This window comes from Eriocheir sinensis, chromosome 47 (genome assembly GCF_024679095.1).
Source record: "Eriocheir sinensis breed Jianghai 21 chromosome 47, ASM2467909v1, whole genome shotgun sequence".
Taxonomy (NCBI): domain Eukaryota; kingdom Metazoa; phylum Arthropoda; class Malacostraca; order Decapoda; family Varunidae; genus Eriocheir; species Eriocheir sinensis.
In genome coordinates, this window is record NC_066555.1 from 12,949,914 (window position 1) to 12,973,913 (window position 24,000).

Consider the following 24,000-nt stretch of genomic DNA (forward strand, 5'->3'; position numbering starts at 1 on the left):
AGGATTGAGGCCAGAGAGGGCATATAAAACATCATTTTGAAGAATCTTTATAACAGGTGTCTTATTCTCTTTAGGGAGTTTGTTGATGGTATCCCCGTAGGATATCATCTGCGTAGCCAGATCGCGATTTCGGGTCCTGGACCCTTCTTCAGTGGCGCTGGGAGTGAATGTGTCCATCTCGAGGTGTGAGAGGAGAATGACTGGGTGTCCTTCCTTCCTTTAAGATTAACCCCCATAAAAGGGGGACAGGGCCTTGGCCAAATGGCGGCCCTGTAAGGGGTGGGCGAGCAATGCAAGCTCGTTGCGGGTCTAGGGACACCTCCGCCGCCGCCACAGCCACGGGTAACAGCCGGCGAGCAGCGACGGAGGCACGGGCCCTCCGGGCAGGCGCCCAGGGAGCAGCCCGTAGCGGTGCACGAGCGAGCAGCCCAGCAGTCGACTATAACCGAGAGGGGTCACCCTCACCTCTGCGGAAGGGCCACCCGGCTGCTCGCCCGAGGAGTGCTGGCGGTCCACTGTCCGCGCGGGGCTGCCTTTATACGGCTGGCTCCCCGGGGTTCCTCGCTGCCTCGGCTCCTGATTGGCTGAGCGTTGCCGGCTGGTCACCTTTCCTCATGCTTGGAAGAGCCTGCAGATCTTGTTGTTGGATATTAAGATTTGGCTCCATATCCTTGATGTATAACGCTTCTAAGATGGGCAGGCGTCTGTAATCGTGGCATGTTGTAATTATTTCGGTATTTTCTTCCAGAGTTTTTCTTGTAAGTTTCGTCTTATGTACTTGCTCAGTGTGGGTCTTGGGCGCTCCTGATGCAAGGTGATAGCTGAGTCGTCTGCTTAATCTCAGTGTCGTCATGCCGATATAGGTTGATTGAAGGGCTGCACAGTTCCCTTGGTTGCAAGTGAACCTATATACAACATGTGACTGTTGAGTATTCTTTTTGTCGACTGCTGGGCTGTTTCGTAGTAGGAGATGGCTGGTCTTCTTACTTCTGTAGTAGATGGTGAGGCTTATTTTCTATTCTGGGTTGGTGGGAGTGACGATTTGGCGCATTATACGCTCGTCTTCTTTGTAGTTTGTGGAGAAGTGTGCTTTATAGTAGAGTTTGATGGGCTTGTTCTTCTCCGCCGTGTCTTCTTTTTCACAGTACCATTTGTCCACGGTCTTCTTAACTTGTTTTTCAATGTCGTTGGTGTTGAATCCGTTGCTGAGGAGTACATTGGTTGATCTGCTTATTTCTCCATGGACTTCTTTCCACGTGCTGCAGTGGGTGATAGCTCTTCTGATGTAGGCGGCAATGGTAGAGTCTTTGTATCGCTGAGGGCACTCGCTTCTACCGTTGAGACACTGGCCATTGTTCGTCGGTTTTACGTAGACGTTTGTGGATAAGTTTTCTTGGTTCTGGGTGACGAGTACGTCCAGGAACGGCAGGCAGGGGAGGCATGCAGTTAGCAAGTTCAGAAGAGCAGTCAGCATGAAAATATCGATGGAAGATAGAAAGAGAGGCAACGTGGCGGCGAAATTTAAGAGGTAGAAGACTATCAGTAAGAGGAGGAGAGCTGATGAGACGAAGAGCCTTAGACTCCACTCTGTCCAGGAGAGCTGTGTGAGTGGAGCCCCCCCACACTTGAGATGCATACTCCATACGAGGGCGGATAAGGCCCCTATAAATGGAAAGCATATGTGCGGGGGAGAAGAATTGGCGGAGATGATACAGAACACCCAACCTCGAGGAATCTGATTTAGTGAGAGAAGAGATGTGAAGCTTCCTCTTGAGATTTTGAGCATAGGGGAGGCCAAGGATATTTAGCGTTGAAGAAGGTGACAGCTGAGTGTTATCAAAGAATAGGGATAGGTGTTACAGGTAAAGGAAGATTGTTCCAGTTTTTACCAGCGTGAGGGATGAAATACGGAAAATACTGGTTAACTCGTGCGTAAGGGATTCGGACAGTAAAGGGATGAGCCTGAGTAGAAAGTCGTGTGCGGCGAAGCCGCGGGAGGGGTGGGATGCATGAACTTAGCTAGTTCAGAAGAGCAGTCAGCGTGGAAGGCAACATGGCGGCTGAATTTAAGAGGTAGAAGACCATCATTAAGAGGAGGAGCACTGATGAGACGAAGAGCTTTAGACTCCACTCTGTCCAAGAGAGCTGTGTGATTGGAGCCCCCCCACACTTGAGATGCATACTCCATACGTTGGCGGACAAGGCCCCTGTATATTGATAGCAACTGTGCGTGGGAGAAGAACTGGCGGAGACGATACAAAACGCCCAACCTAGAGAAAGCTGATTTAGTGAGAGAGGAGATGCGAAGTTTCCAGTTCAGATTTCGAGTTAAGGATATACCGAGGATGTTTAACGTTGAAGAAGGTGACAGAAAAAAAAGAAAAAAAAAATATATATATATATATATATATATATATATATATATATATATATATATATATATATATATATATATATATATATATATATATATATATATACACACAGCTCAGCCTATAGCGCCGGTAGGCTTTCTCCAGGGGCCTAGCTGGTGGTCGGCACAAGCCCGTTATGGCGCAATTTTTATAGTGGCGCTTGTTAAGTATATATATATATATATATATATATATATATATATATATATATATATATATATATATATGTCTTTTTATTTTTTTACGTCTTTTTGCCTGTTGCGCCGGTAGGCATCTTCCTGGTGGGGCCTGATGGTCGGCCCAAGGCTTCTTCCAGGTGGGGCCTAATGGTCGGCCAAGCCCGTTCTGGCGCAGGCGAGTGTTTATAGTGGCGCCATCTTGCTTTGGCTCATGCTGCCCCCCGGAACTCGTTCTTGATTCGCTTGGACGGCTTCCTCTAGAGTCCGGGTTGATGGGTGGTCTTCAGGACAGCATGTGGGTAGTTTTAAGCCACTCGGCGGTGACTGATAAATCCGAGTGGTAGCGTGAGGATTCGAACCCGCGTCGTCCATCACGCGGCGAATGTGGGTCCAGTACGCTACCAGTTCGGCCACCGCCTATATCTATCTATCTATCTATCTATCTATCTATCTATCTATCTATCTATCTATCTATCTATATATATATATATATATATATATATATATATATATATATATATATATATATATATATATATATATATATAGTACTGTCTCCATGTTTGCGATAAATTAGTCGACGTTGCGGATCGCAAACGTTGAAATCGCAAACTTTGAACCATTATTCTTATGGGGAAAACTGAAAAACATCAACATCTCCCGCTTGGCCACTCATCCGGGTGGCCAAGCGCATGTGTGCGGACGGCCCTGGCCGCGCGCTGGGCCCGGGCAGCTGGCGGGCGGCTGATGATGGTGAAGGTTATGATGAGTAACGGCGGCGTGGCCTTTGCATCGGGGCCGCCTGATCGGTGTTTTTGTCGGGGCCCGTGTGTGTGGCTGAGTTTGTTATGGGTTTGGGCTTCTCAATTTGCCAGTTCTTGTTATGCACATGTTGCGTGGGACCCCTTTCTTTTCTTCCATCTCTTCTTTTTGAAAAGGAAGAGATGGAATAGAAACAGGTCCCGCGCAACATGTGGTAGGTGAGAATTGGTAGATTGAGGAGCCTGGGCCCACGATGGGCACAGCCACACACGCACGGGCTCCGATGAAGGTGCCGTTTGGGTGGCGCCGATTCGGGGTCCGCACCGCCGACTCTCATCATCACCATCACCATCATCAGCCGCTCGTCAGCTGCTCGGGCCCGGCACGCGGTCGGGGCTGCTCGCACGCATGCGCCTGGCTGCCCAGATCCCACTCACAATGGTTTCCGCGGCCAATTGAAAGGCCCAGGGGTGGGTAAGAGCGATAATGGGAATCAAGGACCACAGCGAGGTGTGAAGCCATTTCCTTTTCCTTTTCGGTCATATCGCAATTTCAGTTTTCAATAAAAATCGATTTTGGGGGGTCCTTATCGCAAAATCGGTGAATCGCAAACTTGAAACTCGCAATCCTGGAGACAGTACTGTATATATATATATATATATATATATATATATATATATATATATATATATATATATATATATATATATATATATATATATATATATATATACACACACACACACACACACACACACACACACACACACACATGAATATGCAATAATCAAATGTGAAGCCGACTAAATCACAAAACGACGGTAAAATATTAAAACAATAATTTGAAAAGAAAAATATATCAAATGTAAATTTATACTACTGAAAGACACGTGAATTTTAAGACTGACGAGTGAGTGAGAGGCTTATAAAGAGGGAGAGGAGGAGGAAGAGGCGGAAGAGAAGATGGGGAACTTTCTAATGACCCACTAACGTCTCGCCCATTCTCTCTTTAAACCTGCTTACTATATAATATTACGATGAAATACAATAATATTTTACGTGTGTATATATATATGTATATATATATATATATATATATATATATATATATATATATATATATATATATATATATATATATATATATATGTGTGTGTGTGTGTGTGTGTGTGTGTGTGTGTGTGTGTGTGTGTGTGTGTGTGTGTGTGTGAGAGAGAGAGAGAGAGAGAGAGAGAGAGAGAGAGAGAGAGAGAGAGAGAGAGAGAGATCGTGGAAGATATTTGTCGTTAAATTTCACTGTTTAAATGTTTTGTGTCTTCCCCGTCACACATTTACAACGCCCTCATTTACTTTCTTTTATTTTTTCCTCGCTTTTGTTTTGTTTTTGCTTTTCATACCGGTGTGTGTATACATACATTTTTTTTACCTTTATATTGTAGTGTTGCATATGTTGTTGCACCAGGCTTCACCTTTCCCCTTCACCCTTCCTCTCCTTCATTCCCACCCTCCTTCCCTCCCTATCACTCCCTCCCTCTCTCGCGTGGGTTATACACGATCCTTTTTTGATTCCCATGTTCCGTCGTCCTTCACCCCTGCCAAACCCTGCCAGTGATCCTCCCTTCCCCTCGGTGTGTCTGCCTGTCTGTTTGTGCCTCTGTCATTCTCTTTCTCATGTCTAGTCTCTCTCTCTCTCTCTCTCTCTCTCTCTCTCTCTCTCTCTCTCTCTCTCTCTCTCTCTCTCTCTCTCTCTGCTGCTGCTGCTGCTGCTTTAAGGCAGTCACTTAAAAACAGCGACTCACTGATATTAGGAGATCTCTCTCATATTTTAAGTGGGCATCACTGTCGGGTACAGAAGGCGAGTCACAGTCAAATTGTTACTGAGTCAACTTGACAAAATAACATACTAGACCTTGTTATAACGACCCAAGATAACATAATATGTAATGGTACGGTAGGAGAACATCTCGGTTCTTGCGATCATGAATTAGTGCGTGTCGACATTAGATCTCAAACGGCAGACTAAAAATAAAGTAATGGTGCCCAATTTCAAAGGAGCAAATTTCGTAGAAAACCGACAAAAACTAAAAGAAATACAACTATCAGATGATTGCAACGTAGAGAAAACCGACAAAAACTAAAAGAAATACAACTATCAGATGATTGCAACGTAGAGAAAACCGACAAAAACTAAAAGAAATACAACTATCAGATGATTGCAACATTGACAAATCATATACTTAGCAGAACACATTTGTCCCATTTTGCGAGAAGCGAAGTAACACGATAAAAGTCCACCTTGGTTTAATAGCGAAATTAAACGCTCGGTTAAGGAGAGAAAATTGTATTACAGACTAAAGAAAGAGCAAAGGACACCCGGAAACATTAGACTTTATCATGAAGCCAGGCGGCAAGTAAAAAGATTAGTATGTCAGGGAGAGCGTAGATATGAAGAAAATATTGCAGCCAACTGTAAAAATGATCCGAAATCCTTCTTCAGTCATATTAACAACAGGAAGGCGTTTATAAGTGGTATTGGACCCTTAACTAACAGTGACAGTGAAATAGTGACTAGCAGTCAACACGTTGCGAATCTGCTAAACAATTATTATTCCTCGGTATTTAATACTAACAGTCTTCTCACAACTACCACCAACACCAACGACATCAATAATGCTAACGTAAATCTTATGCATGCATTGCCTAACTTCTTAATAACTACCGATGAAGTCCTAAATGCTCTCCAATCCCTTAAAACAAATAAAAAGTTTAGGACCTGACAATGTATATCCTATACCACTTACAAAGAGCGGAATAACCTTCTCTCTCACAACCGTGTTCACTATTTCCTTGCGACAAGGCATCGTCCCTTCGGATTGGAAAAAGGCTAACGTAACACCGATTTTCAAGAAAGGAGGAAAAAAATGCCGGGTAATTACAGGCCCATTAGTCTAATTTCAGTTGTAGGTAAGCTACCTGAGAGCATAATTAGAGACAAAATTGTGAGTTATCTTGAAAGCCACTAATTAATTAAAGATGCACAACATGGCTTCCGTAACAAGACAACCTGCTTATCAAACCTACTGACCTTTTATTACGACCTCTTATCAATTTAGGACGTAGCCAAATCACTGGACATTGTCTTTTTTTGATTTCTAGAAAGCGTTTGATAAATTTCCACACCATAAATTAATTAAAGCAACTAGATATTAACGGTCAAGTACATCAATGGATCGCGAATTGGTTGAGAGTGGTGATCAACGGGTTTAACTCAGAGTTGTCGTCTGTCACTAGTGGCGTCCATCTGGGCTCGGTTCTTGGCCCAGTGCTCTTCATTATTTACATCAACGATGTGGACGTTGCAATCACTAACCTCATTAATAAATTTGCTGACGACACTAAGATTGGTAACTCGGTTCTCTCTGACGAAGACAGACAAAGCCTCCAAAAAAATTTGCATAAAATTTCAGCTTGATCATATAGATGGGAGATGCCCTTTACTGTAGATAAGTGCCAGGTTCTTCATGTTGGAACAATAAATAAAAGGTTTGATTACTAAATGCGTGACGTTAAACTCAAAAGCGTTCAATGCGTCAAGGACCTGGGTGTCAAAATCGCGTCAACGTCAGATTCCCACAGCAGTGCATCGATGCAGCAAATACAGCGAAGAGAATGCTGGACTTCATTAAATAAGAAACTTTTTTATTAAAAAATAAAGAAGTAATACTTCTGCTTGACAATATTTTAGTCAGACCCCGCTCGGAATATGCGGTACCGTTTTGGCTTCCCCAGCATGCAAAGGACATTGCTAAATTAGGTGTTCAACGTCGGGCAGCAAAAATGATCCTTTCCTTGCGCAACAAACCTTACAACGAGAGGCTCTCAACCCTTAACATGTTCTCTCTTGAGAAACATCGCCTCCGAGGAAAAGTGATCGGATGTTTTAAAATACTTAATTGCTCAACGAATGTGGACAAATCAAAATTGTTTATGATCGATGACACTTTGCGAACAAGAAATAATGGTACAAAACTTAAATGTAAACAAGTAAATTCAGACCACCATTTTTTTCTTCACCAACGTTGTAGTGCGAAAATGGAATAAGCTCCCACCTTCAGTGATCCAGTGTAACACGATTGACTCCTTAAAAGCAATCTCGACCGACACTTCCTTCAAGTTAATATTAACTAAAGTAGAAATGCAAAGTTCTGGAGCTATCTGATTAATGTAGAATCAGTTAGGTTTAAGGACAGATCACCTGGTCTGGACCATGGGGTCTGTGTGGTCTGATTTTCTTTGTAAATCTATGTAAATCTCTCTCTCTCTCTCTCTCTCTCTCTCTCTCTCTCTCTCTCTCTCTCTCTCTCTCTCTCTCTCTCATGGGCTATCATTTCCTCTCAGGGTGCTCACGTTCTTGTACCTGCCGGTGCTGAACGCTTGGTTGCTGCTAAATCCCCTCACGCTGGCTCACGACTGGCAGATGGGTTCCGTGCCGCTGGTCACCTCCCCGGTTGACCCAAGGAACGCAGCCTCCATCCTTTTCTACAGCTCCCTCCTGCTGCTCCTCCGCGCCGGCTGTGTAATGAAGGTACGTACGAGGAGAGTATCGAGACACCTCTCCTCCCGAAATTGATCTCTCTATGTGAAGTGTATGTTGTAGCGTGTATGTGTTCTCGGAAGTTTTGTTTTTAGTGTGGGTGGGTGTGGGTGTTGAAGTAGGTAATGTTGGTGTGTGGTAAAGGGGGTGGGGGACATAGTTACAATGTGCACTGTGAGGGGTGGGGGCAAAGTGGAGTGTCGTGTGCGGGAGAGGAAAATTATAAGAAGTGTGTGTCATTAGGGGGTGGGGGGTATAGTCATTGTATGTGTGTGTGTGTGTGTGTGTGTGTGTGTGTGTGTGTGTGTGTGTGTGTGTGTGTGTGTGTGTGTGTGTGTGTGTGTGTGTGTGTGTGTGTGTGTGTGTGTGTGTGTGTGTGTGTGTGTGTGTGTGTGTTTCTTTTCTTTTACAGCTAAGAAATCAGCTCAAGGGCAACAAAAAAAAGATTTAAAAAAGCCCGCTAATCGCTGTTCCCACAAAGACAAAAGTGAAAAGTGGCCAAAAGAGAGGTCAATTTCGGGTGAAGAGGTGTCTTGGTACACTCCTCTTGAAAGAGTTCAAGTCATAGGCAGGAGGAAATATAGACGAAGGAAGGGATGAAAGAGTGAAGATGCTGGTTAACTCTTGCATAAGGGGTTTGGACAGTATAGGGATGAGCTTGAGTAGAAAGTCGTGTGCAGTGGGGCCACGGGAGGAGGGGAGGCATGCAGTTAGGGAGTTCAGAAGAGCAGTCAGCATGAACATGTCGATAGAAGATAGAAAGAGAGGCAACATGGCGGCGGAATTTAAGAGGTAAAAGACTGTCAATATGAGGAGGGGAAGTGATGAGACGAAGAGTCTTAGATTCCACTCTGTCCAAGAGAGCAGTGTGTGGAGCCCCTCCACACATGTGATGCATACTCCATACGAGGGCGGACAAGGCACCTGTAGATGGATAGCAACTGTGCCCAGCCTTGAGGAAGCTGATTTAGTAAGAAAAGAGATATGAAGTTTCCAGTTGAGATTTTGAGTTAAGGATAGACCGAGGATGTTTAGTGGTGAAGAAGGTGATAGCTGAGTGTTTTCGAAGAATAGGGGATAGGTGTTTGGAAGACTGCGTCGAGTGGATAGGAGGAGAAACTGTTTTTTTTTAATGAAGCGTTAAAGGACACCAGGTTATTCTTGCCCCAATCGGAAATAATAGTAAGGTCTAAGGCTAAGCGTTCTGCAGCCTCCAGCCTGGAATCGTTTAGTTCCTGTTGGGTGGGTCTTCTATTAAACGAAGTTGAGTAATGCAGAGTAGAGTCATCGGCGTAAGAATGGATAGGACAGTTCGCTTTGGAAAGATCATCAGTGAACAATAGAAAGGGAGTGGGAGATTGGACAGAGCCCTGCGGGGCACCACTCTTAATAGGTTTAGGGGAAGAACAGCGACCGTCTACCACAGCAGAAATAGAACGGCCAAAAAGGAAACTGGAGATAAAGGTACAGAGAGAAGGATAGAAACCGTAGGAGGGTAGCTTGGAAAGCGAAGATTTGTACTAGACCCTATCAAAGGCTTTTGATATGCCCAGCACAATAGCAAAGGTTTCACCGAAACGGCTAAGAGAGGATGACCAAGAATATGTTAGGAAGGCAAGGAGATCACCAGTAGAACGCCCCTTGCGGAACCCCTACTGGCGATCAGATAGAAGATCATAAGTGGAAAGGGACGGTAGTTTGAGGGATTGGAACGGTCACCCTTCTTAGGCAGGGTGTCAGCACGGAAGCACATCTTTTAAGGACAATGGGAGCCACTCCATCAGCCTCCATAAGCCTTCTGAGGATTGAGGCCAGAGAGGACATAGAAAACATCATTCTTAAGAATCTTAGTAGGCATAAAGGAGTCAGAGGGGGGATAAGTAGGAGGAATATGCCCAGAAACGACCAGAGTGGAGTTTTTAGGGAAAGTTTGAGAGAAGAGTTCAGCCTTAGAGATAGATGAGACGGCGGTGCTGCCGTCAGGACTAAGGAGAGGAGGGAAAAATGAAGAAGTGAAGTTGGAGGATATGTTTTTGGCTAGATGTCAGAAGTCCCGGGAATACTTAGAAAAAGCAAGGTTTTGGCATTTTCTATTACTGAAGGAGTTTTTGGTAAGTCGGAGAATAGATTTGGCACGATTCCGGGCAGAAATGTAAAGATCGTGGTTAGCAGGAGTGTGAAGGCTCTGGTACATTTTGTGAGCTGCCTCTCTATCTTTAATAGCGCGAAAACAAGCATTATTGAACCAAGGCTTTTTAGCATGAGGAGTAATTACGTGGAATGTGTTTTACGTTTCGCCTATTGCACCGGTGTGCTTTTCTTAGCGGGGTCTGGTGGTAGTTACCCAGCCCGTTCCGGCGCAGGCAAGTGTATATAATGTTATCATCTTTCTTGGCTCCCGTTGCCCGAGGAGCTCATCTTTGATCCTCTTTTAGATATAGTTTAGAGTCCGGTTTGATAGGTGGTGATGACGGAAAAATCGGCCAGCGTGTTTGCAGTAGCGAGCGGGACGCGAACCTGTGTCCTCTTGGGAGCTGTACCATCACGCTGACGACTCACCCACTGCAGCTAGGTGTATATATTTTTTGGTATTTGTATTGTAATAGATTGTTCGTTTGTCATGGTTGACATAAACTAATGAACTGCACTGAGAAAAGTTTGGTGCGTTGTGTTTGTCCCCTGGTGTTGTTTCTCAGTATTGTTTTCCGAACTCAGATAGTTTATCATGAAGGTTAATGCGTGCGCGCGCGTGCGTGTGCCTGTGTGTGTGTGTGTGTGTGTGTGTGTGTGTGTGTGTGTGTGTGTGTGTGTGTGTGTGTGTGTGTATGTGTGTGTGTGCTATCGCGTTTTGTGTTATTGAGGGCGTGCTGTGTTGTGCCAGTAGTGACAAAAGGAGAATCAATAGTGGATACCTGGAACTGTCGCATATATTGTGTTGTGCTGTGTTGTGTTGTGCTGAATTGTGTATTACATTACATGCTTTTTCGTCTATTTCCGAGTTCGTAGTATTGAATGCCATGAAATATTAGAGAATTTTAGGAAATGTAGTGGATCGATGTGTTCGTTATTTTTTTTATATGACATTGCATTGCTCTTTAGAAGTTCTGTTAAATTTTAAACAAGAAAATTAAACTGAAATGTTTATCAGCTTTCGTTCATTTTTCTTTGACCATTACATGATTTAGCCACACACGATGCTCAGGCAAAAATAATAATCTGGTCACGTTCAAATATCTATACAAGGTTAAAAAAAACAATGAACGAACACTTATAGAGTGTGGGAACGAGGTTTACGAGTAAATTAATTATGTATCCGCTTTCCCTCATGTTCAATTTATTAGGAAAGCCCCGCACGAATGTCAGATATTCATCATCACCTGGTCATTCCTACCATTTTCCATTTTCCATTTTCCCTGTGCAAGTCATCACTATCGTTATCCTTGCCTACTCGTTTGTTTATGAAATGAGTAGAAAAAAAAGGAAAACTGCGTCCATCACTCATGTCGTAATTAAATGTCTGTCAGTCTGCGTGCGCGTGTAATTATCTGTCTTGTGCCAGTTATATATGTGTGTGTGTGTGTGTGTGTGTGTGTGCAAAGTGGTTTCCTAAATAGTTTCGAAAATATAACTCCTGCTGCTTATTATTTAGTTATTTATTTTCATTATACTTTATTTATAGCATCCAATTGTTTTCTTATATTCGCTCTAAAAGCCTACTCGAAGCACTTCATTTTATTTTATTTGCTTCGTTTTTTTTTTAATTCTTAGTCTTCCTATTATCTTTTTCGTTTTTCATATATCTCGTTTTTGCTGGATGATATATATGGATATATTACACTTTTGTCTCGATTTTTTTATCACACATTAATTGTTATTTTCCTTTCCTTTATATTTCAATCCCCAAAGGTTACAGCCAATATTTTTTTTTTTCGTTTACATATTTTTCATATCTCATCATTCAACTTTATTCCTCCGTTACCTATTATTAATCTCGTATCGCCCAATCGTACATTTTAAATTATATCCAACTAACTGATTTACATGTATACATGTATACTGTTGTATCAAATTCCCTCTCTTCTTCCCCTTCCCTTCTCCCTAGGGACGCGAGGGGAAGGCCATCCTACTGGGGCTGTCGCTGCTGGTCCTCCCTTTCCTCCCCGCCACCAATCTTTTCTTCACCGTCGGTTTCGTGGTGGCGGAACGAATCCTGTACATCCCTAGGTAAGCTATGGTGGTAAACTAGGGAGAGATATGGATATGTGATATGATTCATGGCGGTGTTGAAGTGTTTTGTTTAGGTGAGTTCTAGGGGAGAATCGGGTGGTGGGGAGTTTGTAGTGAGGATGTGATAGTGAAGGAGAGACCGGTGCTGTTTGCAGGTGTTGAGTTGTAGGTGTACATATACAATGAGTGTAGTAGGAGTGATTTTAAGATCTAGTGAGGATGTTCTGATGATGGGGAGACTGTCATCAGATATGTTTTTCTGACTTTGTGGTGATAGTAATGGAGATATTGTATTTGGGGTGTAGGGTCTGTGGTGGTGAGGGTATTATGACTGCTGTGAGATGATGGTGGTAGCGGAAAAGCAGTGAGCAGATAAAATACATTTTGGGTTACATAAGAACATAAGAACGTAGGAGTCTGCAAGAGGCCGGATAGTGCTGGGATCACACATCCGCGATTTCGCTCTGCGACGGTTGGCGATTTTGAAAATTTTCGAAATCGGCATATACGCTCGACATCGTAGCGACGTCCCTGCGATTAGTCGCAGTAGTCGCGCGGAAAGTTCGCACGACTTGCGGGTTCCGGCCCGTCGCTCGAACATTTTGAAATGTTCAAAAAGTTCGCAGAAAGTCTGCGATATTGGCCAAATCGCACGATTATTCGCACGGTTAAGCGACAGACCATCGCAGTATGCGCTCGCATACCCTCGTCAAACGCAAGGGGTCGCGGTGTATGCAAGCGACTTTATACATCGTGCGTATGGCAGCGACGCTGCTTCGGGAAGCGAGATGGCAGCGAGAGAGCGGGAGGGTGTGAAAAACCGTTGGCGTCTTGGCGAGCGACCGCTCGCTCACACTCAACACTGTCCTGCCACACGCCGCCACCCTGCCCACCTGCAAAATAATAGCCTAATATTCATAAATTTATAATAATAGCATATTATTCCTAACTGCTAAATTATAGCTTAGTGTTCATGAATGGAAAATAATAGAATAGTATTCCTAAATGCAAAATAATACCCAAGTGTTCATAAATGCAAAATAATATAATAGTATTCCTAACTGCTAAATAATAGCCTAGTATTCATGAATACAAAATAAAAGAATAGCATTCCTAAATGCAAAATAATAGCCTGGTTTAACAAAATGCAAAATTATAAGCTAGTGTACACAGTAAAATTATTAGCTAGAGTACACAGTAAAATTATAATGTATTTCTCTTGACTATTTCATCATTATCATTACAGATTGTAAAACTCTTTCCACTTACAATTTATTACAGAAGTTGTAGATACGTTATAACATGCAGAAAACCTTACACCATACGAATAAAATCCAATATTCCTCAAAACAACTTATTTCTTTCCCAGGAGATCACGACCCCCAGGTTAAGAACTGCTGAATTAGAAGCAAGAAACAATAAAGCAATATCAGCGACAGCAAGGGAGGGTAGCACGGGCTACTACTTACTTGAAGCACTGGGTGGTCGTTACTAACCGACTATCAAATTTGAGTCGACACAAGCAACTGGCGTTGCCAAATGGGGATTATTTTACCATATTGAAAACCTATATTCTATAAGGTTGATCAGCCGAAATAATAACCTTAGCGTTAGAGCGTCGGGATATGCAGGGGGCCAAGATTAATTTCTGGTTATTTGTTAGTTAATTAGCTAGTGTGTGTGTGTGTGTGTGTGTGTGTGTGTGTGTGTGTGTGTGTATATATATATATATATATATATATATATATATATATATATATATATATATATATATATATATATATATAATATGTGGTGTGTGGGGGATGGATGGAAGAGAGAGCGCGAATAGTGTTGCCCGCCTTTATAGGTCGTACAGCGACGCGCCCTCGACGTTTTCTCGACCATGCGTGCGACCAGGGTAAAATAAAGCATACCGGGTATTCTCGACCACCCGAAGTTGCGCAGGGAAGATGACGTCGCTTTGTGGGGAGAATGCTGCAGTGCCACATAACCGATTTCTCTCAACTAATCGTGTCAATATCCTTTATCCCAAATTAGTTAAAGAGTATAATAAATAAAAGTATTGGCATTTATAAATTTGCAACTTATAATACACTATAATTATTAGCTATAAACTTAACAGGACGAAGGTATTTACGCCAGTACGGCATGCGTGCATTGAGCCTGGAATATGAGAAAACGGGTTTAAATCTGGGGGGACATTTATATACTTGTAGTTCCTCTAACTAACGTCTTATATAATATATAAATTTTTAACTTGTAAATACGAGTAGTAGTGTTGTGCAGTTATACAATTAAAATAAAAGTGATTGTATTTATAACATAAAACTGAACTAAGGGAACAACGATAAAGTATTTTAAGTTTTGTCAGGAATTAAGTACTCCATCCATTGCGCTGACCACCGGGTACCGACCGCACTCGCGGTCTCGAGTCAACTGTCGCCAAATGAGACACTGTACCCTTATATATGCGTGACGTCACTTTGTGGGGTGCGCCAATTTCACTCGTTTTCGTTTCTGGTAAGAATACCCTGTATGCTTTATTTTACCCTGCGTGCGACGTCGAGCGTCGTCGAGCGGCTAGACGAGGGGCTGTCGCGCATAGTCGCCAGGCCCTGCGTCCATCGCGAACCGTCGCAACGGGTTTTATTTTCAAAATTGGGCTCCTCTGCGTACAGTCGTGCGCATTCACGCACGATTCACCTCGACGTCCCCTCGCCTGTCGCCCTCGTGTGCGTATAGGCGAGCGACCCTCCCTCGCCATGTTGCTGTGAGTTGAAACAGAGGCAAACGCGTAGAGACAATGGCGATGCTCCCACGATTTCGTGCATTTTCAAAATTGCTAGCCGTCGCAGAGCGAAATCGCAGATGTGTGATCCCAGCATAAGCTCCCATGTATCTAACCCCACCTAATATCGCTGTCCATGAATGCATCTAATTTATTTTTGAATGTGACAAGTGTATTGGCACTCACCACGTGACTGCTAAGCCTATTCCACTCATCCACCTCTCTGATAGTAAACCAATTTTTGCCTATGTCCCTGTTGAATCTGAATTTATCCAGTTTAAACCCATTACTTCGTGTCCTACCCGGTTCTCTTACCAACAAAACCTTATGAATATCCCCCTTATTAAAGCTCTTCATCCATTTATAAACCTCGATCATGTCTCCACGCACCCTTCGCCTTTCTAGAGAATGCAAGATTAACTGTTTGAGTCTCTCCTCGTACGGCAAGTTTCTCAACCCCTGAATCACCTTAATCATCCTCCTCTGCACCGATTCTAACATTTTGATATCCATTCTATAGTAAGGTGACCAGAAATGAACCGCATAGTCAAGGTGAGGCCTAACTAATGCTAAATATAGTTTGAGGAAGACTTCGGCGCTTATGTTGCTTACGCTCCTTGAAATAAATCTCTGCACCCTATTTGCTCGATTTTTAGCTTGAATGTATTTTGCCCTTGGACGGAGATCAGAGCTCACTAAGGCCCCTAAATCCCTCTCGCACCCAGACCTGCTTATGAGAGTGTCATTTAAGCAATAGTTATGCGAGGGGTTGTTCCTACCTACACTCAGAATACTGCACTTCCCTACACTGAACTTCATTTGCCATTTATCCGCCCAGTCATACAATCTGTTTAGTTCATCCTGGATAGTACTAGCGTCCTGATAGAGCCAATTACTCTACCGATCTTGGTATCATCCGCAAACTTACTGACATCACTACTAATTCCTGTATCTAAGTCATTGATATAAATAATAAACAAAAGTGGACCTAATACCGAACCTTGTAAGACCCCACTGGTAACACATCCCCAGTCAGATCTTTTACCATTGATTTGCACTCTTTGCTTCCTATTGCAAAGCCACGCCTTGATCCTGTTCAAAACTTTACCCTCTACTCCGTGAGCCTGTAATTTAGGCAGTAGTCGTTGATGAGGAATTTTGTCAAACGCTTTACTAAAATCAAAATCGATTACATCATATCTACCTTTCTTAAACCCATGCTGCGAGTCGTGAATTAATCTATATTTCTCTAGATGCTCCCGAATGTTCCTGGCTATTATGGACTCCAGCATCTTGCCTATAACCGATGTTAAGCTAATTGGGCGATAGTTTTAAGTAGCTGACCTGTCCCCCTTTTTGAAAATCGGCGTCACATTAGCTACTTTCCATAGGCTGGGCACATTACCAGTATTTATCGACATCTTAAAGATGTCGGTTAGTGGGTCACTGAGTACATCACTAAATTCCTTTAATACCTCATCCTGAACTACTTGCCTGGTAATGATTATATCCCTCAATTTATCACCATCCCCACCCTCGTACACCTGAACCCTTTCCGGAATAGTCGTTCGATCCTCTTGTGTGAATACTGAAAGGAAGTAGTCGTTCAACAATGTGCTCATATTTTCGTAATTTTCTACTAGCTCGCCCGTGTTTGCTTTCAGCGGTCCAATTTTCTCCCTTGTTTTTGTTCTATACATCTGAAAGAAGCCCTTAGGATTACTTTTCGCCTCATTTGCTACTCTGATCTCATAGTTCCTTTTTGCTATCCTGGTGTTTTTCTTCACTAATCTAGATAGTTCGACATACCGGCCCCTAAGATGTGTTTCACCATTCTTTATTTTCTGATAAATTCCCTTCTTTAACCCTATCTCGTGTTTTAGTCCACGAGTCATCCACTTAGGGTCATTGTTTTCTTTTCTAAGTGTTCGCTGTGGTATATGCTGTCCTTGCCCCTCTACTATTACTTTAACTAAATTATTGTAAGACATTTCTACCTGGTTCTCCTGGCTCTCCAACCCACAGTTCTCACCCTCATGAATCCCTAAATTATCCCAGTCTACCCGTTCAAGATGTTTTCGAAGCCCCTCGTAATATGCTCTTCTAAAATCTGGCACTAACACTTGGTTTGGTTCGCGGGTTACCGCCCAGTCTAAGGTAAAACGAACCGTTCTGTGGTCACTATTTCCTAACTCTCCGCCCACTTCCAACTCACGTAGCAAGTTTCCATTATTAGGTAGGACTAAGTCTAATATGTTGTCTCCTCTGGTAGGCGCATTAACTACCTGCTTAAGGAAATTATCTTGTATAACTTCAAGAAAAACCTCGGCTTCCAGGTCACCCACTGGGTCTTCCCAGTCTATATTCCTATAATTAAAGTCCCCCATTATGCAGACATTTTTACTCCAACTATCCTACCAAACAATTCCCCAAAACGCCGGAGAAGGTCCTCGCTTGGCACACGGGAAACGTCGTTTCCGCCACAGCTGAGAAAGACAATGGGGTTCGATCCCTCGCTTGCCATACACTCCTCAATCCTGTCTGATATATGGCCCACATCAGAGAAACTGTATTAACACAGTGAAAAACATCCAAAATGAACACCACTGAGTGCCAGGATTCGAACCCGGGCCTTCTGACTAGAAGTCAGGGCAGCATACCGACCAGGCCACCGATGGCCCAAAAGGTTACCGCGCCAGGGTTTTTTTTTTTTTATTTATTTTTTTTTTTTTTTTTTTTTTTACGTTGTTGCCTATTGCGCCGGTAGGCATCTTCCCGGTGGGGCCTGATGGTCGGCCCAAGGCTTGTTCCAGGTGGGGCCTGATGGTCGGCCCAGCCCGTTCTGGCGCAGGCGAGTGTTTATAGTGGCGCCATCTTGCATTGGCTCATGCTGCCCCCCGGAACTCGTTCTTGATTCGCTTGGACGGCTTCCTCTAGAGTCCGGGTTGATGGGTGGTCTTCAGGACAGCATATGGGTAGTTTTAAGCCACTCGGCGGTGACTGAAAAATCCGAGTGGTAGCGTGAGGATTCGAACCCGCGTCGTCCATCACGCGGCGAATGTGGGTCCAGTACGCTATCACTTCGGCCACCGTCTACCCTACCCTACCCTACCTTCATCTTCATGTCCAGAGTGAGGGGCTGGGGCGTCAGTTAATGGCCGCAGAAGCGGCCTCTGGCGCGGTAACCTTTTAGCCCATCGGTGGCCTGGTCGGTATGCTGCCCTGACTTCTAGTCAGAAGGCCCGGGTTCGAATCCTGGCACTCAGTGGTGCCCATTTGGGATGTTTTTCACTGTGTTAATACAGTTTCTCTGACGTATTTACACACCGTATGTGCCATAAGGGTTTGATTAAAAGCGTTTCCGTCAGTCACGGGTGTGGGCGGGGTTACCTTCACCTTCATGTCCACAGTGAGGGGCTGGGGCGTCAGTTAATGGCCGCAGAAGTGGCCTCTGGCGCGGTAACCTTTTAGCCCATCGGTGGCCTGGTCAGTATGCTGCCCTGACTCCTAGTCAGAAGGCCCGGGTTCGAATCCTGGCACTCAGTGGTGTTCATTTGGAATGGCCCACCCCTGCTCCTCGTCCTGTTCTAATCCTTGGAGCAAAAATACCTGTCAACATAACGCACCTGACTATCACCAACAACAAGCACCCGGCGGCCAGGAGAGGGACCAGAAGGAGGGGTGGGTGAAGGGGGGATTGGAGAGCGGGAAGGGAGGAGGAGGGACCTGCTGTGAAGAACGAGGAGAAATTGTGGAAGAGGTGGAAGGTGGAGAGGAAGAGGAGGAGAAGAAGAGGGAGAAGGAAGAGGGAGAAGAAGAGGAGGATGTTGGGGAGGAGGAGGAAGATGGGGAGGAGGAGGAAGATGGGGAGGAGGAGGAGGAGGAGAAGGAGGAGGGGGAGAAGGAAGAGGAAGAAACACAAAGGAAACACAAAGGAAGAACAAACAACAGCAAACCTGCTGGTCCTTACGAGGCTGTTTGTGACAAGCTACACTAATTATCTAATCAAAGGTGGAAGATGAAGGACAGCAAAGGCGAAGGCTCCTCCCCACCACCCATCCCTTCAGCCAAAGCTGGCGGGAAAAGAAAAAGAACCATGCAGCATGGAAAAACTGCATGGAAATTATGTAGGAATAAGGGAAGAACTACCATTACTGCTACCACTAACCGGGCGATAAAAGCGGTCAAGGACACCAGTATTCGAAAGAACTTAACGTTATTATGACAATGAGTAATATCTTAGTTGCTGGTTGGATTCAAAATACTTGTCTAATATATTCTTGAAGTCCGTAACTGTTGTACTATCAACGACATCACAGGGTAGAGAGTTCCAAACATTAACTCGATTGAAGAAGAAGTGTTTAGCTTCGTGCGACGAGAATCTTTTACCACTTATCTTCAAATTGTGATTTCTTCTTGTTCTATTTGATCGATCAATTGTAAAGTATTCTTCCGCATTAATATCACTGATTCCTTTAAACATTTTAAACACTCCTATTAGATCGCCCAGCATTCTTCGTTTTGATATGATGAATAAATTGAATTCTTTAAACCTTTGTTCATATGACAATTTTTTCAACCTAGGAATCATCTTTGTTACTCTTCGTTAAACCTGTTCCAACTTTTCTATGTCTTTTCTGTAATAAGGAGACCAAAACTGTACACAGTACTCTAGATGGGGTCGAACCAACGAATTGTACAGTTTTAATATTACTTTTTCCGATTTATTATTAAAGACTCGTCCGGTGAAGCCAACCAATTTGTTTTCAGTTTTAACTACCTCTGAACAATGCTGACCGGGCTTTAAATGGCTTGATATAGTGATTCCAAGATCCTTTTCTTTACTTACTGCAGAAAGTTGTTGGCCATTCATTACGTACCGAACGCGATTGTTATTTTTTCCGAAGTGCAACACTTTACATTTGTCAACGTTAAATTTCATGCGCCATTGATTGGCCCAACGTGCAAGTCAATCTAGATCTGATTGTAAAGCTTCTTCGTCGAGTGTCGCAGTTACTTTACTAGCAATTTTTGTGTCATCAGCAAATTTTGATACTTTGCAAGTGAGCCCATCATCGATATCATTAACATAAATTAAGAAGAGCATGGGGCCAAGCACTGATCCTTGAGGTACACCGCTTCTGACATCGAGCCAGTTAGATGTAACACCGTTTAGAACTACTCTCTGTTTCCGCTCAGAGAGCCAGTCCACAAACCAAATTTGAATTTTACCTGAGATACCGTGCGCCAATAGTTTGCTGAGCAATCGTTGGTGGGGGACCTTATCAAATGCTTTTTGAAAATCCAGACATATGATATCTACTGATCTGCTTTCATGGAACACCTCAAACATATAATGAAAAAAATCAAGTAAGTTAGTTAAACACGAACGTTTATTACGGAAGCCATGTTGGGAATTATTTATTATATTATTTTCTTCGAAGAATTTCACCATATTGTCGCGAATGATGGTCTCCATTAACTTACAAACAATTGATGTCAGGCTAATTGATCGATAGTTTCCTGGATGAGACTTGTCCCCCTTTTTGAAAATTGGTGTGACATTTGCTAGTTTCCAATCCGACGGAACTTTTCCACCTGTTAAAGATTTACTGAATATGATGGAGAGCGGTTTACAAATTTGATGTTTGATTTATTTTAAGACCCTAGGGGTAATTTTGTCTGGACCAGGAACTTTGCTTACTTTAATCTTTTCAATTTTGCGTAAAATGTCACTTTCTACGATGACCACGCCACTTACATCTTTTCGGTAATTCTAACCTCCAGCGGTTGAGGTGATAAACAATCTTCGTCGGTAAATACGGATGCGAAAAAGTTATTTAGGATTGTAGCTATTTCATTTCCATCGTTCGTGTGGTTACCATTATCATTAGCAAGCGGTTCGATACCACAAGTAAGTGACTTTTTATTATTTACATAGCTATAAAAATCTTTTATGATTAGATTTACTCGTTTCCGCTATAAATTCTTCAAGATTTTTCTTGCTTCATTTTATTAATTTCTTTGTTTCGCGGCGAATCCTGTCCAACTCTAGTTTGTCAGCATCACTCTGAGTTGATATGTATCTACTGTATAGGCTATTTTGAATTTCGTTATTCCACCATTTGGGTTTCTTCTTAAAAGCTGAACGTCTGTTACGATAGGGTACGCATATGCTTATGGCATTGTTCAATATTGTGGTGAAGGCACCCCAAGATTTATCAATATCTGTTTCCGCTGAGATTTCAGTCCAGTCATAATTATTTAGAACTGATCGAAGTCTTACGAAATTCGCTCTCTGATAACCAGGCACCTTTTCTTTAATATAGTCTGTTCGGAGCATGAAGTCGGTTCAGGGTGTGGCAGATTCCAGAATTCCCATGAGTGCAGCGCTGCCAGTTCGACCGCCAATTATCAGATTAGCACTCTCTCCCGGCATACCCACCCACAACCCACCTGTTTATCTCTCTCTCTCTCTCTCTACCTCTCTCTCCCTCTCGACCCGGGGGAGGGACCTAGGGGGACACACCGACCACCACCACCACCACCACTACCAACACCACAACGTGGCACCATGGGAAAAAATCACTGCCACGGGTCATAGAATTTATACAAATCTTTGTTATAATCCTAAACATCGACACTCATTGTACTACGTAGCTTCCTTTACTATATACAGAATATATAAAATATCGCTTTCAAATAGCACATGGATGGGAAATAAGAGAGACGCATGTACAAAGGCTGATTTGGTAGCATGGGTAGAGGTAAACGACGATACCAGCTCCACCCTGAACGGACTTCATGCTCTGAACAGACTATAGGAGTTTACTTTACTTTCTTTCATATTGATGCTGAATGTGATTTTTCGATGATCAACTGTCGCTGAAAAGGTAAGGTCAAGTATATTATTTCCCCGAGTCGGTTCTTGAACGTGTTAATGTAAATCACTTTCTAGTAAATTTGTGCACAGATCGAGCCCTGTATGACAGTTCAACGGTTCACCCCATCTTTTCACTGGCAAGTTAAAGTCCCCAACAATTACTGCCTGGCAAATGCTACTTGTTTCTAATTATAATTCACTTAATGCGTGGTCGATATCAAGAGTCTGCCTTGGCGGTCTGTAGATAAGTCCAATTACTATTTTACGAGATTTATTTTTAATTTCAATGAAGACCGTGTCTACGTTGGTTATAATATATGTTTTCACGGATACTGGATGGAGAGAGTTGTGGATATAAAAGATAACGCCTCCACCCTGTTCGTTCTTTCTTTCATGACTAAAGATGGTATAACCCGGTAATCTATATCCCGCAATGAAATCTCTATTTGAAGTGTCTATCCAAGATTCTGTGGCTCCGATGATGTGATAATGATTTGTAGCTGCGAGGACTTATAAGTCTTCAAATTTGTTATGTAGGCTATGAGCGTTTACATAGCATGTTTTAATGTGATTCGAGTCGGGAGTTTCGCGGGTTGAGTGCTCCCTTACGGTGGAGCTGCTGGTGTACTCGCCTCCGCGTTTTTTGGCTTTCGAAGAGCCACTTGGTCACAGAGCAGCCTCCCGAAACGGGCTGCTCCAACAGGGTTTAAGTGGATGCCATCAGCAAGGAACAATCTGAATAGTAGTAAAAACTGTTCCATAAGTTAGCGAACTGGACGTTTTCTTGTGAGCAAAGGGACTGAAGTCTGTTGTTTGTGCTGAAGGCCTTACTGTAAAAGCTAGATTCGGCACCGACCCTCGGGAGGATTCCTGAGATTATGATGTTACTAGCATCCGTTTTACGTTTATACTGCTTGATCATGCTGCGGTATTTCTCAAGCAGTTCATCAGAACGGGTTGTCTTTACGTCATTTGTCCCCGCGTGAATGACAAAGAGGGTGTTTCGGTCGGCATTTCTCGTGACATCATCGCACGCTGCGGTGATGTCGTCCAGTCTGGCACCTGGATAGCAGTAACATTTTCTGCGGCCGTTTGATGAACGACCACAGAACTCAACCAGCTGGCCACGCCACCATGGAGTCCCCAACTAGGCGAATCTCAAACTCATCCTCCATGGTGTCTGCCAACACCTGGAACCTATTGAAAGTAGTGGGGGTCAGTAAATCATTGGTTGCCTGCTTCGGTTTGGCTACATTCCTAACAGGTTGGAACCCGACATCCTGTGAAGCAGGAAGAGAAGCGTTAGGTGGGGCAGGCTGGAAGTTGTCTTGTGAGGCAGGCTGAGAGTTAGCCTGTGAAGCAGGCTGAGAGTTAGCCTGTGAAGCAGGCTGGGGGTTAGCCTGTGAGGCAAGCTGGGGGTCAGCCTGTGAGGCAGGCTGGCGGTTGTCCTGTGAGGCAGGCTGGGGGTTAGCCTGTGAGGCAGGCTGGGAGTCAACCTGTGTGGCAGGCAGCACATCCTCCCGTGAAGCAGGAGATTCGTCTGGAGAGGGCACAGTCTCGGTGGAGGGCCTCTCCACCATCGATGGTGGAGTCACTGCCACATTACTTACAACAAATTCCTGAAGGGCTTCGAATTTATTTTCAAGATCATTATGTTTGACTTTCCATTCAGTCACAGCCTTCTGAAGTTGTAATCTTTGAACGCAGAGGCGGCAAGTTCTACTCAGCTGAAAGTACTGAGCTGCAAATCGTCCGGGACAGGCGTCACACTTAAGGTTGGAAGGCATTGTTAGAAATTCAAGCGAGTTAACAGTTTGGGCAAATATTAAAAGCGCTTTCGAAATAACTTAAAGTGTGACCATAAATTGAAGTGGATAAAAATTGTGCATGGAAATTATATACTGCTGTGTTAGATGCCTCCAACACTGGGAGTTCGCTCCCACAGGGTCTTGAAAACGCCTCAAAGACCAATCGCTTGTCCTGAGACTCGGTCACGAGAGAGACTTTCACAACCCGGCGCTTTTCAGCTATTGTCCTCGAAGTTTTGTCCCATAGAACGGGGCCGGCGGTGTCACACAGAGCAGAGCTGGCAAGGGAGGAGAGGAACCAGCAATTTGTTCCCACTTTCCGAACCGTCTAACCCAACTCTG

The 24,000-nt window shown here is 43.7% G+C and overlaps 1 protein-coding gene across 1 annotated transcript in view; it reads left to right on the top strand.

Annotated features, from left to right (window-relative positions):
• Positions 1-24,000, top strand: part of LOC126981377 (protein O-mannosyl-transferase TMTC1-like) — a 136,023-nt gene that overhangs the window by 70,525 nt on the left and 41,498 nt on the right. The window contains exons 4-5 of the mRNA XM_050832403.1: positions 7,754-7,940; positions 12,052-12,173. Coding sequence (XP_050688360.1) covers positions 7,754-7,940; positions 12,052-12,173 — 309 coding nt within the window. The remainder of the gene's footprint in view (positions 1-7,753; positions 7,941-12,051; positions 12,174-24,000) is intronic.